This window comes from Vigna angularis, chromosome 1 (genome assembly GCF_016808095.1).
Source record: "Vigna angularis cultivar LongXiaoDou No.4 chromosome 1, ASM1680809v1, whole genome shotgun sequence".
NCBI classification, from domain to species: domain Eukaryota; kingdom Viridiplantae; phylum Streptophyta; class Magnoliopsida; order Fabales; family Fabaceae; genus Vigna; species Vigna angularis.
Genome location: NC_068970.1, coordinates 42,377,035 through 42,397,243, shown reverse-complemented (window position 1 = coordinate 42,397,243; position 20,209 = coordinate 42,377,035). Strand labels below are relative to the sequence as shown.

General features: G+C 33.0%; 1 protein-coding gene and 1 long non-coding RNA gene across 2 annotated transcripts in view; both read right to left on the bottom strand.

Annotated features, from left to right (window-relative positions):
* Window positions 1-1,303: 1,303 nt before the first annotated feature.
* Window positions 1,304-3,034, bottom strand: LOC128195483 (uncharacterized). The gene is made up of 2 exons (XR_008247076.1): window positions 2,332-3,034; window positions 1,304-1,752 (listed from the first exon to the last, which is right to left on the bottom strand). It is a non-coding gene; the product is annotated as an uncharacterized LOC128195483 (long non-coding RNA).
* Window positions 3,035-12,962: 9,928 nt separating this feature from the next.
* LOC108347888 (uncharacterized) overlaps window positions 12,963-20,209 on the bottom strand; it is a 60,905-nt gene continuing 53,658 nt past the window's right edge. Inside the window, exons 20-22 of the mRNA XM_017587343.2 lie at window positions 19,401-19,466; window positions 15,809-15,904; window positions 12,963-13,443 (exon numbers count right to left, since the gene is read on the bottom strand). Of these exons, the coding sequence (XP_017442832.1) occupies window positions 13,318-13,443; window positions 15,809-15,904; window positions 19,401-19,466 (288 nt within the window). The 3' untranslated portion in view covers window positions 12,963-13,317. The remainder of the gene's footprint in view (window positions 13,444-15,808; window positions 15,905-19,400; window positions 19,467-20,209) is intronic.

Here is a 20,209-nt window from a genome sequence, read left to right as displayed (position 1 = left end):
TCCAGCAGCCACAAGCAAAGATGGAGCATTCACGTCCAAGGGAGAATGGAATGTTGAAGGGAGCCATTCACGTGATTCATCTGAAAAGAAGAGGGCCCATCTTATTTTATTTTGAATGTCACGGGAGCAAGCTAACAGGGGAGAAAGGCAGCGTGATGAATGAATGAAAGAGAGCACCTCCAATATAAAAAGGGGTAGGAATTCCAGTAGAGGGACACGGCCTGGAGGCCTGGAAGGGGCTCTCACATTCTTCTCCTCCAGGAGGCTCTCGGGTTTCTATTTTCCCAAACAGTGCACAATTGTAATTTTATTTTTGAAGCATGTAGTTCAGTAAAAGACGGTCACAGTGTAGCATTTTGTTTGGTTTGAAATTTTATCTTCACTGTTCAGTAATTTCATTTCAAGTAAATTTTAATTTCAGTCACGTATTTTTATTTTTATTATCTCTTTTATTTTACCGTTTATTGTTTTGTGCATCGTTAAATTTTATCGTTTCTGAATATTTATTGTTCCATTTCTACCGTTTGGTTTTACTGCTTTGAAATTTATTTGAGTGTTTTTAAATTCTCTTTGGTTTAAATTCGAATTTTAATTTTATTTACCGTACAACACATCCACAAAACCCCCCTTTATTCGTGTCAAAATCTGAGACTGAACCCCAATATTGGTCCTTGAGAGACGACCTAGGAGTCACCTCCTAGTTATATACTGCATTAATTTCGTGTATCAAATTTGTATGACAGCGACAGTCATATCAAATTTTCGCGGCCGATCAAATTTGATGTGCAATTAAAATGCAGTACAGTGCTAGGAAGTGACTCCTAGGTCGTTTCTCAGGGACCAAATGTGGTTTCAGTTTCTTGTCAACACGTAGTGGGGGTTTTTGGTGGTTTGGTTGCGCATAAATTAAAATATGTTTTTAAATAAAACTCAAAACAGTAAAACTAAATCAAGACAGTAAAAACGAAATTGGTGCATTAAAATAAAAAAAATGAAATTAAAGCAACATGAAATTATAAAAACAATTCCGGAAAAAAACTAACATACAGAAAATCACACTCCTCCTATTTTGGCTTATTATTTTCACTTGAAATACAGTTAAAGAAGACACTTAAAACTAGCAAAACAAAAACGTGCAGCAGCTATCAATTGGTATATGTTTCCATGTGAAATGAATTAAAATAAAGCCTTGGAACTAATACATAAAACCGTGGCAGCAGCACTTGGTTGAACCAACATTTTTTTTCTACAATAAATCCACCTATTCACAAAGAGTAATTGAAAGCTATTAAAATGAAAGCAATAAACGTGCAACCATTATTCCATTATAGTCATGTCCAATTCCAAATAGAATAAGAAATGCAATCAAATATTGGAAGCTATCTACGTGAACTACTCCATCTAGTCATCCATTCCAAAAGGAATAAAGAAGAGCAATAAAGGGGCCGTGGGCCACTTCTTTTGAATCTCATGAAAGGAACCACTTTGTTTAAGAATTCTAAAAAAAACTTGCATCCATTCACGAAAATTCCTTCTCCAAGAGATGCTCTTTGAAAGTTTTTGTCTTCTTCTCCAAGCATTCTTCATACGGCTCCACCTTCCTTACTTTCCATTTCAAATCAATCACTTCTTCTCTTAATAATAACAAAAGGAATCTTATTCTAAGAAACCAAAATAGGTACTGCATGAATGATTCACGTTTCTCTTCATTTTAAATGAAACCAAACAAAGTGAAAAGGGTGGAAGGGGCTGCTGCAAAGAGTCAATAACACGGCATTATCTAAAAGCAAGCAAAGATGACCAAGCATATTGATTGGAAGATGAAAACAAGTAGGACCTTGATCACACTTCCTTAAAGCAAAATGAAATGTATATTTGCTAAATTTAGAACCTCGTCACCGTGTACACAAGCTAAATAAATTCACTTCTCCCTCTTCTCAAACAACAAAGTTCTTCTCTTCCTCACCACGTCAAAAACAAACAAGCATATGGTTTCACTACTTCTCTACACCGAGAATTCCATTCTTCAAGTAAACAAATATTTTTTTCTTTTCTTAGGTGAAGGAAGCCTACTTCTATGAAAGGTAAATCAACTCCTCACTTTCTACTACTACTAAAACTTGATTCAACACAAGACCAATTACTCTTTTCACCAAGGTTACAGAAGGCTAGAAGAGTTTACATAAAGATGCAGAAAATCAATTGGAACTTGCCATCAGAATTCAACATAAACATTATCTATTCATTCAACATGAAATACAGTTCCAGTTTTCTTCAAGAAAAACATTCAAATACAAAGAAGCAAAGCAAAGTAAAGTGAAGGAAACAAACTAGCTGCCTCTTGGTCTTGTGTCTTCTTCCAGCAGTGATTCAAGAATCAAATACAGTTTTGCTTCCCTCCTCTAGCTCTTTGGACGTATATTCTCACACCAGCACCAATTCTTCTTTCATCCAGCCATGATCTCTGTAATACTCTTGCTATACTCCACGGGAAAAGAGGAAAAGAGGATGGATCTTTCAAATTGCCGAGAGGAAGAATTTAAGAGAGATCTCCAAATCCTTCTGTTGTCTCCTTCTGACCATAGGCTTTTGGCTTGTCTCCTCCCCTAGCATCTAGCTTCCTCATTTTTCTTCAATCAATTCCCTGTGCTTGGATGTAGCTATGCCATTTTTCTTCAATCAATTCCCTGTGCTTGGATGTAGCTATGCCAATTGGTGTTTCATGTTGACAAAAATTGATGCCTATAATCTCCACGTGCAATAAGCCAACTGCTGTAAAACTTCATTCTAAACACATGTGGCATACTGTGTCTTTTCTCAATGTGTGTTGAATTTCTCATTGACCAAGGTGGTGTGTGTATGGCCGTGACATTTACTTAGTAAATGTGGCAGCAAAATTGTCATCTTCCAAAGCTATAAACCGTGAGGTGTAATGATGCCAAGCCTATTTTGCTTTTATAAATCCAAGAAAAATATTTCATTACACATATCAATACACAGATTAATTCAATGCAGTACGACTTTGACTAGATAATACAATGTAAATAAATATTCTTCCAAATGTTCTAAAATGTTTACAGAATTTTCCCTGCACTCAATAATGTAAATAATTATTCTCAGATAATTCAAATTAAGTAAAATAAGAATCTCTGATCAAATTAAGCACAATCAGTACAAACGGGAAAATACTGGACAATTAAGCACAATTCTCTGATTAATTTTAGTACAGTAAACTAAGTGAAGTGAAGAAAATAATGACTCATCAATGATCATACCATATGCTTCAAGATAATTCATGAAAAGAACTATCCTACTCACGATCTTAAGTTGACAATATTGGTGTTTGCTTTGAAAATATGTAGGCATTATTTGTATAATGCAAAATTTACGGTGTTTAACGACCACAAGAGTCTTAGGAGCTTGTTTGAACAAAGAGAGTTGAATAAGAGGTAGAGATGATGATGAAAAGTATGCGAGATCTTATTTAACTTTTCGAAAGGCTAAAGTTGAGCACCCGAGACTGGGGTTTATTACAATAAGTGGAGGTACCTGAGTGAAAATGAGACTGTATTGCTATGGACTTTGCAACCCATTTACCATGATTAGTTAAAAAAACATGTTAATTTCTTGTTTGAGTCTGAAGATGTTTATGGCTAAGCTGACACAATTATATATCAAGGCAATAATAAGTTTGCATGAAGTGCCTTCGAGTATAAAGCCAACTTCAGATTCAAGATTTATGTTTAGATATTGACAAAAACTACAAGATACTTTGGGAAGTAAGATGAATAGGAGCTTTGCTTATCATCCCCCAACCGATGGACAATATAAAAGAACGATCCAGTTAGTAGAAGTCTTGTTGAGATCTTGTGTATTGGATCATTTTGGAGTTTAGGATGAAGTTTTATCTTTGGTGGAGTTTATATATAACAATAGTTATCATGTTATAATAGGAATGAGTCTTTATGATGATTTGTATGGTAGGAGGTGCAAGACTCATTTATGTTGGTATCAAGATGGTGAAACAATTTCGATAGACCTTGAGTTGTTACAATAAGCACTTGAAAAGTTTAGTAGATTCGAGAGTGAATGAAAGCCTCAATAATTAGGAAAAAGTCTTATGAAAATCAAAGGAAAAAGCTTTTGGAGATTGAGGTAGGATATCACTTATCCTTGAGGAAAGTGAACTTGGGTGTTAGGTCAGGTGATTCAACATGGGAGTTATAAAAGGACATGTGGATATAAAAAAATTTTCTTGTTAGGTAGAATGTAAGACTTTAGAAAATGCTATAGAAGAGAAATAGTTTTTATAATAGACACTTGATTAGTTTATTATTAAAAAGCTTTACTATGAATAGAAATAAGTTAAATCAAGTTCATTTTATTAAAACTGTTATCTCTCTAGAAAGTACAACCTTCCTACTCCTCTAACTTCTCTTTAAGTCTTTGACCTTTTTACCCATTTGTTTGAAGATCATAGTATACCCCATGACTCATGACAACGAGCTCTATGTTTCTATCCAATCAATTTGTGGAGCAAAGTAAGTTCCTATGGCCTATCATAGTGCCTTGTCTGGTTGTGATAGGCTTGCAATGTTATTTGAGATTGACTTGAGTATTGACTGAAAAATGGTTTTCTCGTTGATCAACTAACTACTTGGCTATTTGTCCAATCTGCAATTCCAAGTTTCTGATAGAGGTCTTTGTGTTTATTTGGTTGGTTGTTGAAACTTGAATTAATTGATTTAGAGCATCCTACATTTTAGGTAACCTATCTTGTTGGAAGGACTATTGGCCTTGGTAAGGTGCTTCTTGGCCTTTGGGAATTTCCAGCCTCTTGGTTCCACCCGAAATTTTAATTTTGATTGTTTCTCTAATGAGAATTCTAGTGGAAGTTAAAATTCTTTGGTCTCCTTCCCTGAACCTCTTGAGTCAATTCTATTGATGAGCATTGACCTCTTGATATCTTCCATCTACTATGAGCTACTATGAGCTAAGATGGAACTTTGTGTGTCTAACTCCAAAATTCCTCTTTTGGTTGGTTGGATCCTGTCATGTTGCAATTGGTTGTCACTTGCTGATAAGGACTTTATGATTGAGGTTGCTTCTTCTACGTCTTTTGTCATCATAGTTCCTCCTATAGAAGCATCCAAAATCATTTTTGTTTGCAGTCTCATCCACTATAGAACATCTTGAGCTTAACAAGATCATCAAACCCATGATTTAGGTACTTTCTTAGTAGAGATTTGTATCTCTCCCATGCTTCATATAAAGGCTCATCAATTCCTTGTAAGAAATTTACGATTGATGATTTGACACTGACATATCTTGATGGTAGGAAGAATCTAGTTAAAAACTTTCTATCCACATCTTCCTAATTGCTCATGCTTTGATTAGGTTGAAATTGCAACCAAATTTTTGTCTTCCATGTTAAGGGAAATGGAAACAATATGAGGTAAGTTGCTTCGTCTTCCTCTCTAGTATTCCCATGGTACCACATAATTCATAGAAAGTGGTTAAATGATTGTAGGGATCTTTCTTGTCCATTCTTACAAATTGATTTGAGGTAATTAGTGACAACAGAGTAGGTTTCATCTCTACTCCTTTAGGTGGTTTGACTATGCTTGAAAATTGCCATTTTTTCTTCTTGTTAAGGAATAACTAGATTTGGAGGTGATTTTTCATTGTTCTGCTATTGTCCAAGTTGTCATTGATGCTTCTTCCTTCTGGTTTTGCTATTATTTCTCTTGGATGTCTTTTCAATCTTAGGATCAAACATCAAACTTACTTCCTGTCTTTTTCTTGGCATACCAGATGAACATAAGATCAAGTGAGTAGAGCATAATACGTTTTTGAAATAAAACTAAACTAAACTAGAACTACCCAGATTATACTAAGATATACAACAAACTTAAACTGATTACAAATTATTAATTTATCTTAGTGCAAATCTCTGGCTACGATACCAAAAACTTGTTGATTGTTCCTCTAAAGATATACTTTTTCCAACAACTGCACTGGTTAGATTATATGACAAAACGTCATATCCATAAGGATTTGGTTTGATAAAACAATAATCTATGATCTATTCAAGTTTGTAAATGAAACAATGATAAAAGTTTGACTTATTTAACAAGTTTGATTGAATGATGAAAATAAGTGATGTTGATTAAGATGTTAGGGTTGAACTTGGCTACTCTTCCTCTACTACACTATTTTTAGCTCACTATAAGTTATATTCATTACTTTAGTGTTTTTTGAAGTACTCTTTATGGTAATTCTAAAGCCATTCTTGGTATATAGAATCTAAGGTTATCAAACTTAGTGTGATTCCTCACTCATGATTGAATGACTTCTTGAATTAACGAGCAAGACTCTTTAAACCAACTAAATCATTAGATTTATTCCTATCATCTAACAAGCATTAGGATATTTTATTGCATCTAAACTTAAATAAGTTTTCTCATTTCATTTAAGTTGATGAAGTAAGATAATTGATCAATTCATCAAAGAAATACAAGCAAATTAAATAACCAGCATATAAAGAAAAAACATAAGATATATTGACTCAAATGCAGTAAATAAGGTTAGAGAAGTTACATCAATCCCAAGAAGGAAGAGTTTAGCTACTCATAATAATTTCTAATACAAGCATAAAGAGTTGTTGTCTTCCTCCTATAATTCTCTCTAAATGTATTACACAACATGTCCTAACAACTCTAGGAATGAATTAAAAATTTTGTTTCTATTAAGCATGCAAATAACAAAGCAAGACTTTGTTTTTATGAAAAAAAATAACATTGCTTCAGCTCCCAAGATGTTGGTCAACCAAGATCTTTTCTCCTTAGGCGAGTTTTGTAACACCCTAATTTTGGAATGCCACGATTACGAGTGAAAATTTAAAACTTTTAAAATCATAATACCATTGCGGAAATCCAAATTCATTAAGTCTTTACAATTCAAGAAAAATAAAGAAAATTCCCATTTAATTATAAAATACCACTCGAAAGAGCTTTTCCTTTTACTCTTCAAGGAGCAGCTCAAGATTGGTGGTACTATCTTTCTACATGAATTACTAATTGGGATACTATAGAAAGACTATTTCTTGAAAAATATTTCCTAGCATCTCGAGTATCTGCCATCCGTAGAGAGATCCAAGATATAAGACAAAGAGATAGAGAAACTCGCAGTGAGTATTGAGAGAGATTTAAGAAACTTTGTGCTTCCTACCCTCAACTTCAAATAGAAGATTTCATTCTAAGCTTTTATGAGGGCTTAAGTCCAACAGATAGGTCATGGGCAGATGCTGCAAGCAGATGATCATTCTTAGACAGATAACCGGAAGATGTTATAGATTTAATAGAATGAAAGATAGTCGATAACCAACAGTATGAAACAAGAGCAAATTCAATGACCTTGTTACAGGGAATACATGAAATGGAAAGAGGTGCAATAGATGGAAAAATGATAAATGAAAGAATAGACGGGCTAGAGAAACGAAATTGTGAGCTTGATTAAAACTTCAACTCCACAAGTTGCTAAGGTATGTGAAATTTTCATTTCAACAGGACATTATATTGATGAATGTCCTAACATAACAGAAGCTATTGTGGAGGAACCATCTCAAGCTCTTGTTGCAAACATGTTTAGAAGCAATAAACCATATCAACAACACAAGCAACCTTATGTTCCACCTTAGTTAAGGCAATAATATACTCTAGATATGTCACTTCATATTATTCTCCACCTCCTCCATTTCCAAATCGGTTGAAGTTGAGAAACAAGAAAAGAGAGGAATTAGACCAAGAGATCTTTAATACTTTCAAAAAGGTGGAGATCAACATCCCTTTGTTAGATGCTATTAAACAAATCCCAAAATATGCTAACTTTTTAAAAGAACTTTGCAAAAAAAAAGGCATATTAGGGATAAATTGGTAGTAAATTTGGAAATAAATGTGTCAAGCTTGATTAAGAAGCATATTGAAATACCACAAAAATGCAAGGATTCAAGTATGTTTTATGTTCCTTGTGTTATTGGAAATTCAAAGTTTGACAATGTCATGCTAGATTTATGGGCTTCCATAAATGTAATGCCTTTATCAATTTTTACTTCTCTAGTCTCTAGGACTTCTTGAGACTACTTGTGTGGTCATTTAATTGGCAACCCGCACCACAATTAACCTTTTAGGTGTGCTTGAGGACGTGCTTGTCCAAGTTGACAAGTTAATTTTTCCTGTAGATTTCTATATCTTGGATATGAAGGATGATGAAGGAATCAGTCCAACAACTATTATCTTGGGAAGACCCTTCATGATGACAACATGAACATGGATAGATGTGCATGCATGATCATTGACAATGAAGATAAGAGACAAGAAGGTGCAGTTCAACATGTTGGAAACCGTGAAGCATCCGATGGAAGATCATTTTCTATTTTGCATTGACTTATTAAGTGATGTTGTAAATAATTTATCTTCTAATTCTTAGATGTTTTTTCAATTTTTTTCTCCATCTTTGGACTATTCTTTTTCAAAAATGTCATTCATAACTTTGGATGACGAAGAAAATTATAAAGCAAGTGTTATTGAGGACGTAGTGACAATAGATGATACCTCTCTGGCGTCCGAATGTGATGTTGGGGTGGCTGAGATAACCTTAGACAGTAAAATATTGCAATATGTGGAAGAACATTTTTTGCATATTATTGGAGAACATAAGAAAGAAATAGGTTGGATTTTGGCAGATATTCCTGGTATTAGCCCTACTTTTTGAATGCACAAGATACTTCTAGAAGAGGATGCTAAGCCAGTAAAACAACCTCAAAGAAGACTGATGAAGGTTGTCTAGAAAGAGGACACCAAGTTGCTACAAGTAGGTATTATATACCTCATTTCTGACAACACTTGGGTGAGTCCTATACATGTGGTTCCCAAGAAATATGAAATCACAATGGTCAAGAACGAGAAGGACAAGTTGACTCCTATTCAGTAGAGAAGTGGGGCACATAACTTAGTAGCTGACTATCTTAGTAGGATTGAAAAGGGAAAAGATAACATTCCGATTCAAGATGACTTTTCCGATGAAGTCCTACTAGCATTCCTTCCACCATGAAAGAGGTAAGTACCCTCATACTTTTCTCTGCATTCTATATATAAGGCATGCATTGAGGATAATGCATAGTTTAAGTGTGGGGGAAATAATTTTATTTGTTCCCTATTTTGTTTTTTTTAATAATACTGTTTTCAATAAATATTTGCAATGGATTTGAGAGTTTGAATGAGTAATTGGGATGATCATTAATTCAAGAGAAAAAAATGAGTCATGTTGATATGAGTGGATTGCTTTTTTGATTTGCTGATTGAGTTGATTTGGGAATTTCTTGGTTAAATCTTTTGTGAAAGAAATTTGAACCTTGTGAATTTTGGGCCAAATGTTAAGGGTGAACCACCATATGCCATACTTATTTTTCTTTAGTGATTTGCCCATATTTTGTTAGTACTCTAATATTTAGCTTGATTCTTTCTTTTACGGCTGAGGTAAATATGCATGATTTGATATGATTGAGACATTTCTTGTTTTAGCTACTTGACCAAATAACTTGTTCTAAGATTAATCCATTGAAAGCCTTTTGAGCCTTAAATCTATTTTCCTTATTTTCATTCATTGTCAAATGTGAAAAGAAGAAAAATATATGTTCCTACCTTAGGAAGAAAGAAGGAGTAATGGATTATGTTAAAAATAAGTGATGAATAAGTGTGTGGGTGGCAAAAAAATAATAAAAAAGACAAAAGGGGAAGATAAATAGTTAGAGTTTTGAAGAAAAAAAAATGGAAAAGAGAATTGAAAAGGCAAATCTTCCTTGAGAGAGCATCAAATAATAAAGATTGTTTTGGAAATCAAGTGTCATTACTCTTTCTATGTCTATTTCAAAAACTCAAAAATTTCAAAAAAAATTTCCTACCTTTGTTTGGCCTCATTATAACCTTTAAAGAGTCCTCATGATCAATAATTTAATATTTTTCTAAAGTATGTGAATATTAGAGTCTTGTTAAATATCAAGGGTATCTACTTACATAGGTATTTTAAGTGTAAACACAAGCCAAAAACACGTAAGAGAGTTGGGGAGAAATAAATACATACTTGAGTGATATCTCTCATATTTGATTTTCTTGTGAATTCAAAAGGTCAACTCATGTGGGAAGAATAAATTGATTTCATTGCATGCTCATGACAACTTGATTTCTAGATGATTGATTTGTATCTGGTGTTATTCATTCTTTTGATCTAAATGCAAATATGGAATGAAATGACCTAGAACAAAGTCTTGGAATTAATCATTTTTTACCAAGAGTGGAAAAATGTGGGGGGTGTGATGAGTGCATATTTATGCCACATTTATGCTTTAAAATTTAAAATTTTGAGGATTTCTTGAGCTTAAATGGTTGATTTAAAGTGAATTTGTGAAAATTGAATTTGTCGGGTTTGAGAATTAAAGATGCTTAAAATGTGATTTTTAATTGCATAAATTATGTTGGATATTCTAATGTTTATTGGTGCAACTAAAGTTAAAACTTTATTCATTTAAAGTTCAATTAGATGAAATTTTAGGGGCTTTTCTGTAATTTTGGAAAATTAAGAAAGACATAAATGAAATTTCAGAGACAATTATGTTGATATTTAAAGATAATTAATTTAATTTGAAAATATACACAAACAATATCTATAAAATATTCTTAAAAAATGATTAAATTTGTTGAATATTTGAAAGATATAAGATATAAGATAAAAGATCTTATCAACAAAATATTCAGAGTTGAAACCCAATTAAGCCTATATAAAGAGATTCAGGGGAGACAGAAATCATAACTCATTCATTCACTCAGACTCCTCCACTGGAAGCAATCATCCACCACTCCTCTCACTTTTATTTTACTTTATTTTCTACTCCATTCATGGAGGGCTAAGCTTCTAGGGTTATTCCATTGTAATTTCATTATAGATTCTAAGGTTAAGTTGAATTAATGTATTTGTTTCTTTTGATTATTGATTTTAGTTATTCCTTTTCCATGTCTTTCATCTCTCAATCACATTAAAGTAATGATTTTTACATCATAAGGTGTTTGAATCTACATGCATATTGATCATATGAGTTCAAAGGTTTTTAGGTTTGATTGAGAATATACTTTGATTAAATTTAGGAACTTTCATATGATTAAACGAGTTTTTGCTACTAATTGAGAATGTACTTTGATTAGTGATAAGAATTTCAACTATAATTAGTTGAGAATTTACTTTAATTAATTAACCTTTAATTTGGTTAGGAGATTTAAAAATAGACATGATTAAACACAATAGGATTTGATTGGGAATGTACTTTGGTTAAATTCATTGTGAATAATCTAGAAAGATCTTACATTTGATTGAGAATCTACTTTGGTTAATTTTATGATCGCCCTCAAGTTAATTAAGAATACACTTTAATTAATTTGAAACTCAACAATGATTTGTGGATAACCGATGACGAATCTATCTTGAAAATGTAGTGGAATTAGCCTATTTCATTATAATTGTTTCAAAGTTTCTCATTTGTTCTTCAATTAAAATCACAACAGTCTTCAACACCAAAGTCATTAGAATAGGTTTTCATTCTTATTTTTAAGCATTGCATAGCATTTACTAATCTTTTCAAAGTCTACATAAGAGTCAAGTATTGAAAAATAATTTCCTATTCATTGGAAAACGACTCAAAGTTACTTTAACTCTATTTGATTTCTTGACTACTAACTTGATAATACTGGAATTGTCTTATAAAGTAGTGTTAATTTGATAACTTCAACAACATGTCATGTATAAAAGTGGGGTTAGAATTTTGAAGCATATACTTAGTTACTGTGATAACTAGTTGTGCGCTTAATAAATATTCAGATATACACCATGTTGAAAAACCCAGCTAAATGCTCAGCAAGCACATTCCTAAAAGCTAGTTCACATAGTTTATTATAATTATTATTTTTAATTAATTAATTTATTATTTGTTGAATGTAACTGTTGGTAGTAGCTGTCTATCAACACTGATCTATAGTTTGTTAAGTGTCTCCTGAGTCTGCTCAAATTATTTAAATGGTTTATTGACCTTCAAATAAACATCTAATAACTTGAAAAGTGTAAATAGAGTTGGTTATTTAAAACGCTTATCTTCTGTAACTTAAGCTCCTATTCTTAAGTTATTAGATGATTAGTTTCATTAGTCAAAACTGTACGTTATTATTATGTTTTTTATAGAGGTTTATGTATTTCACATGATCAATCCTATCATTCTTTTTATTTTGTAAATCACATTTAATTATGTGTTCATCAAAATTAATTAATAAATATATCAACGTTTCTCTTTATATTGTATGTTTTATATTTTCTCTTAACACATTTATGTATGTATCAAATAACTAACAATAACATTTTAAATCTACATTTTCTCGAAAATGCAACGCAGCGTACTTAAAAGTCTTCCAAAATACACGTTCCAAAAATGAACTATACATGTAAGCTTCAAGTGATTCATAACTCAAATAAAAATTGGGATAACCATTCAATTTAATGTCCCTCTAAAAAATAATAATCTGAATTATTGCCAATGATAAACTTCTTTAATAATATCTTTTGGCTAATTGAGGAAGAATTTTTCTAATAAAAATATTTTAATCGAAATCTCCATATTCAAGTAAAAATAACTTCCATTGATGAACCATTTCACGGTATTAACCTTAAATAAGCATTCCTCAGTGAGGAATAGTAACAAGAGTACTAAATCTTAACCTCGCCATCTCTTTCCACAAATACAAAAATATTCTTAACATAAACTATAATATGTCACTCTTTTCATCATCTTGTAAGAGCCTGTCGTAAACTCTAGCAACGTCAAGTATTCTAAACATCAAGAAAACAATACAAAAAGAGCAAGAAAAAGGTATAACCTTTTTATGGATTTATAAGGCAGATAAAAGAATATCAATCCTTGCTAAACTTACCGTTCAGTGCTTATTCAAGTTCAATCAATATGGATACAACAAATATTCCTTTCTCTAAATTAAATAATATATTGGCCTATGTTATAGACATTTAACCAAAGACTACAAAATTTCTTGAACAATTATAAATATATACATTTGGGTCCATAAAAGAACCTAGCAGGACTCGTGTGGGACTGGATTCACAAATCCTTTGGTTGGAGAATAGCTGGAAATTCCAAGTAGCCAAAGGCACATACTAACGTAGCCAATCACGAAAAAACCTGCATTCATGCTGAAAAAATAGGCCAACTTAAAATGCTTCAATAACTTCAACTTGGGCTTTAGATTTGCCTTTTGGCCGACCAGACCGTCTCACGTCTTTTCCGGATAAAAATTCAAGGGCTTTTTCCAGTGTCACATCAGTTGGCTTGATATTCTGAATGTCAATTTCAAAAGAAAAAAAGTCATATAATACGAAAGGGAAACTCAGCCAACTCAGTTAATACGAAAGTGAAAAACTTTAGCGGTGGGAAAACATGCTTTGAGATGTTACTTTCACATAATGGATGTGTTCAGTTACCAATTGGACAGTGAATAAAAAATGTGAAAGGAAACATTTCTTGCCTCGGTCGCAGGCATAACATTTGCTTGTCATTGTTTTTCCAACGGAAAACCATGAACACTATTTTGCAGAATACATCGATAATAAAAGTGATTTATCCATTTTATGTTACTTCAAATTAATCCGAATAACTAATATTATTGTTAAATCAATCCGAATAACTAATAATATTGTTAGATGTAACAGACTTAGGACACCTTATTATATTTTTCTCATTTTTAAATGCATGGTAGTTTCTTCCTGCACCCCATTATAAAGAAATTTTCCATTAGACAAAAATGACTTATAGACTACATAATCTAGAAGACAAATTTGACTTCCAGAGATTGTGCAATTTGGAAGCAAAAACTGACTAGCTTATGGATTGTACAATCCAGAAGTTATTTTTTAAATTTGGATTATGCAATCCGAAGTAATTTTTTTACTTCTGTAATGCCTAATTTGAAAAGGGCCAAATAATTAATTTTGGTATGGTGGTGCAGGTATCCTATATGCTCTACACACAAGGATTCAGCCTATGATTTTCTTTCTTTTATTTTAACATGATATCTAAAATTTTGCTAGTCCACGGTTCCATTCTCCTCTTCCACCATGTTTATAGTAGAAGACATCATTCCCAACAACCATCAGGCGACTCATTTTAAGTGCCAACTATTTTGCCTCCTTTTCTCTCCTTCAACTCCTACAACTCCTACAACTGAGTCTGACCTCCCAATTACTCTTTGTAAAGGTATACGTTCTACTCGTAATCCCTCTCCATATTATATTGCTTTGAGTTGCCATAGATTATCTTCACCTTTTTATACCTATCTTTCATCCATTTCTTTTGTGTCCATCCCGAAATCTATCAGTAATGCCTTAGCCCATCTTGGTTGACATCATGCCATGCTAAATGAACTGTGTTCTTCATAATAGTAGAATTGGGAGCTTGTCCCATTACGGGAAATCTGTTGTTAGTTGCAGGTGATTTTTTGCTATCAAAGTTAGTCCTGATGGTACTATTGATTGCCTCAGCTCGACTTGTAGCCAAAGGTTACACAAATATTTGGATTGGATTATGGAAATATGTTTTCTCCAGTGGAAAAAAATGGCATTTGTTTGTTTATTTTTCACCATAGTTGCTCTTCAACAATGACCTCTTTATCAAATAGACGTCAAAATTGCTTTCCTCAAAGGAGATTTGTACGAAGAAATTTATATGGAACAACCTCCCATATTTGTTGCTTAGGGGGAGTCTCCGCAATTTATACATTTTCTGAATTGATATATCATCTCCGCAAATCTTTATATGGCCTAAAACAGTCTCCTAGGCCTTGGTTTGACAAATTCAGTGTGGTTCATAAATTTGGAAGTGAGGCACATCATTTAGTCTTTTACCATCACTCAAGTGTTGAATGTGTCTTTGATAGTCTATGTTGATGACATTGTTCTTATAGGTCATGACCACCATGACATCACCCAGATGAAACAATACCTTTGCCATCATTTTCGAATCAAAGATCTTGACAAACTTAGATATTTTTTAGGTATTGAGGTAGCACAATCCAATGATGGTATTGTTATAGTTTTACTATATTCAATAGTATTGAAATGGCTCAACCAGAGGAAGGTTGTTATAGTTTTACAATGAAAATATGTTGTTGATATTCTTGAGGTGATAGGGTAAGAAAATTGCAACCCAATAGAAGCTAATAGGGGACCAAGGTGAAATCTTTTTAGATCTAAAAAGATATAGAAAGCAAGCGGGAATCATATATCTCGCTACTCCAAGACTTGAGATCTCTATGTAATTGGAGTGGTCAATTTATGCAGAATCTTCACACTGGCCATTGGAATATTGTGAGGACAAAGAGAAATACTCAAATATTAGGGTATTGTATATCTCACTACCTATCATCATCAATATCAATCTTATTTTCATTTTGTATGCAGCTTCTAGTAGCTTTTAATGGTTCTATGGTAGATTATTAGTATGGCAATAGTGTAGCTGTTTGCTTCTCAACAGATTACATACTAAAAGATAGAAACTATTTTAACCAAAATTAGTAAAAAATAGAAACTGCATTTGCATTGTCAGGACAACCCTAAACACAGGTTCAACAACTATGTCGCTATGGTTGTATAGTTAGGAGGAGAAATAAAATCTAAAACTAGAAAATGCTTAAAACTACCATCATACCTTAGGAACAGAAGCAATTGTGCGCCGATGTCTAACAGAAAACCCAACTCTTGCAAGCTTTAATATGACAGGTTGTCCATCCTTGGGATGGTTACCCTAATCACAAGCAAATGAATTAGTTCAGCAATGACTTAAAAATGCAGACAGGGAAAGACAAAAGGTTTATTAACATTAGAACACAAATCAAAATATCATACAAAAGAATAATACTTTGAAGATAAAATTTTTTGAAAGAAAATGTCGGCAGAATATTAAATGTATTACTAGAAGCTGCTAGAAGTAGTTAGAAGATTCTAGAGATCTCACTGTAATTATTACTTTAGGGTTATAGATCTTGATGTAATTATTCCTTTAAGGTTAGAGTTCTCAATGTATAGAGGTTGATGTCCTGTTTCAAATCAATCAATTGGAATAAAAATCTTCTTTCTTTTATTAATCCTTTCAAGTTAGTATCAAAGCTCCCGATCTTTAGGGGCCCTGCTTCTGCATTTCTTCTTTATTGTCTTAATTACAGTTCCTTTTAGGGTTGCCTGAACATTTCCTTTAAAATATTGAGGTTCCTGAAGTGTCGCTAAACCTCTGTCAAAACCATTGTCGAAGCTGTCACCGAACTTTTGTCAGATCCATTGTTGAACTTTCATTAGAGTTGTTGTCAGAATTTTGCTGGAATTTTTGCCAGAGCTGTCACTAGACTTTCACCAGAGCCATCGAACCTTTTGTGGGAGCTCCTACAATTGCCATTGTTGAAATTGTCGTTGTTATTACTGCTGTCACCATCAAAGCTAAGAAGGGCCTGAGGCATCCCTGTTATTTTCTTAAAACATTGCAGCTCCAGCAACATTAATTTTCTAACTTCATAGGTACATGCACTACGTGCTAACGTTGAACATCTGAAATCTCTCATGGAGTCTATTACCTTACGGTGTACTTGCTCTCTAGCCATGACATAAACCCTTAAGACCCTATCAGAACATGGCGGGTCTAATTGGAGAAGGATATTAGTCACGGAGACTTTATTTCTTAAAACCTAGTTCCTCAATTTCCTATTTTGCAACTTCATGCCCAAAATTTTGCATGATCAGTTGGGTCACCCAAGCTTATCAAAGTTAATGATGATGGTTCCGAGTCTCAATCACATTCAAGTCTTAGATTGTGAGTCTTGTCAGTTAAGAAAACATGTTAGATCTTCTTACCCTAAAAAGTCTGAAACGCGATGTAATTTTATCTTTTCAACTATTCACTCTAATATTTGGGGGCCAAGTCGTGTTATTCCTTTTGGTTTTAATTATTTTGTAACTTTCATTGATGCATTCTCTTGATATACTTGGGTTTATTTAATGAAAGATAGATCTGAACTTTTGTCCATATTTATGTCCCTTTTTAATGAAATTAAGAACCAATTTGGAAGACAATTAAAATCCTCAAAAATGATAATACTAAGGAATATTTTTCTGCATTGTTTCTTCATTCTTATCTTCCCAAGGAATTTTACACCAGTCAACATGTCCCCACACTCCACAACAAAATGGCATTGCAGAGAGAAAGAATAAACATCTCATTGAAACTACACGCTACTTGATGTTGAATACTAATGTTCATGTTCATCATTAGGGTGATGCAATCCTTACTGTCTATTTTTAGATCAATAGGACGCCTTCTTCCTCTCTTGAGAGTAAAGTCCTTCACTCTGTCATTTTTCCCAACAAACTTCTATACCATGTCTCTCCTCGTGTATTTTTCCCAACAACTCTCTACAAAAGCTATTAAGTGTCGTTTTGGGATACTCTTGCCTTCAAAAAGGGTATAAATGTTATTCTCCCTCAACCAAGAGGTATTATATGTCTGTTGATGTCACATTCTTTAAGGATACACCTTTTCTCTTATCCTCCATGTAGGATCGTTCATTTGTTCAACAAATGTTTCCGTGACACTATCATGTGATTCCTTAGTTATTCCCACTCCTTTACCTCAAACTCAAAATGCAACAATTTGATGTGAAAAATGTTTTCTTACATGGACAATTAAAGGAAGAAGTCTACATGAAAATTTGTCGATGTTTAAGGCCTATTGAAGAAGGGAATAAAGGATGTAGGTTGAAGAAAGTCTACAAACTCAGGCAGTCACCCTATGCTTTTGGTTGACTCACACAAGTTATGATCTCCATAGGGTATTAAGATAGTCAAGGTGACCATACCTCGTTCATCAAGCATTCCACAAAAGGTAAATTTACACTACTCTTTGTATATTTTTATGATATGATTGTTGCAAGATACAATGAACATGCGAAACAAATCTTAAAAGAAACATTTGTTGCTTAGTTTAAAATGAAGGATCTAGGAGGGAATAAAGGATGTAGGTTGAAGAAAGTGTTGTACAAGCTCAAGCAGTCACCCTATGCTTAGTTTGGTCAACTCACTCAAGTTATGATCTCCATAGGGTACAAATATAGTCAAGGCAACCATACCTTGTTCATCAAGCATTCCCCAAAAGGTAAATTTACACTACTCTGGGTATATATGTATGATATGATTGTTACAAGAGATGATGAACATGAGAAACAAATCTTGAAAAAAACATTTGTTGCTCAGTTTGAAATGAAGGACCTAAGAATATTGAAGTACTTCCTTGGGATAGAAGTAGCTTACTCAAAGAAAGATATCCTTATCTTCCAAAGAAAGTATGTTATTGATCTTCTCAACGACATAAGTACGATTGATTACAAGGCCATTAGAATTCCTATAGATCAAAACCATAGAATTGGGAGTGATGAAAGCAGTTTTACTATGAATAAAGGTCAAGGTTTAGGGAAGAGGGTATTAGAAACAATGGCAAGTCAAAGAAGAAGGGAAAATGTTTTAAAGGTTGAGTTTTGAAGAAGGAAAAAGGTAGAGGGGAGCTAACATTCTTGTTTTCTTTCTTGTCTTTTTGTTTGTATGTGTGTATGATGAGTTGGGCTAAATTGTGGTTATTTTTGGTTTGATTATTATCTTTTTAAGTCTGAAAAAGAGTTTTCCTTTGAAAATATGTTGAGATTTTGAGAAATTGATAATTAATTTGGGACGTTACATTTTGTTAGCATATCTGTTCACGAAAAGGTCTTCCCACTGAGTAATTTCATGATCTCACATGCAAGCTAGGAATGATAGATATCCATTCACCAGCTTGAGGGAGGTATTGTTAGTAGGATATTAAATGTATTACTAGAAGTTGATGGTAGAATATTAAATGTATTATTGAAAGCTTATAATAGTTAAGTTGTTAGAAGATTCTATAAATAGAGGTTGATGTACTGTTTCAAATTAATCAATTTGAATGAAAATCTTCTTTCTTTCACATTAATCCTTTCAAGTTATTATAAGAACCTATAGTTCTAATTGAAAACTGAGAAACATAACAATGTCCATGGGTATTGTATTCATGTTCCACGAAGGGCAAATGGTTTTTCATACACTCTCTTTCATGTGCTACTTCCTAGGCTAAGTGATACTTACTCCAACAAACACTAAATGCATTTAATATGCGATACTTATAAATGGACCCAGAACACATTACAGTGATAACAACCTACGGCTCAAATTGAGAAGAAACATACCAATGTCAATGGATATTGCAGCAACTCGAGTGCATCTTCAAGAGTGATAGTACCGACATCCTTGACCTGAAACAACCCAAATTGTTACTCCTTTCCTTTCATTGGAAGATATAATAATTGTTCATATTTGCACAAGCAGCTCTAAACACATAAAATAACCTACAACCATAGGTTGCACAAATGCATGCGCAGCATGAGCAAACACAGATAGTCACATCAACAAAAATAATTAAAAAGGGTCCCTCCTACACCCAAAAAAGAGGCTACCCTAAACAGAAGAAAAATAAAAGACTTAATTGATGCATAATTATCAAATTGTTAAAACCAGAGAAAAAGGGTAAGTAAAGTATGTGCATTGACAACTCAACGGAAAATTGGTTTGTGAATCAAGTTTCAAGTTTACTGTCACTGAACTATTCAGTAGTGTTCATTACAAAAACATTAGATATCTCGTCATTCTTTAACTACATATTTATATCTTTCGTTTCAGGGACAAAAATGTAATACTTATATTAGAGTCTGATAGAGTCAAGTATGATTCTCTGTAGAATTAATGCTTCCAACAATTAAAGTGCAGCAAATTCTCAAATTTTATCATATCATAAATTCAACCAGATACGTTTCTGACATATCATCTTGTCAAGATCCTTTGAAACTTGAGTTAGAGGATTCCAATTTTACAGTAAATTTAAGTGTGAACTGTGAAGCCAATATTACATAAAATAAATCATGCCAAAGTTACGGAAGGATTCTGATATATTTTTACTATTCTCCTTTCCAGAAATATCTAGCAAACATTGTCATATAGT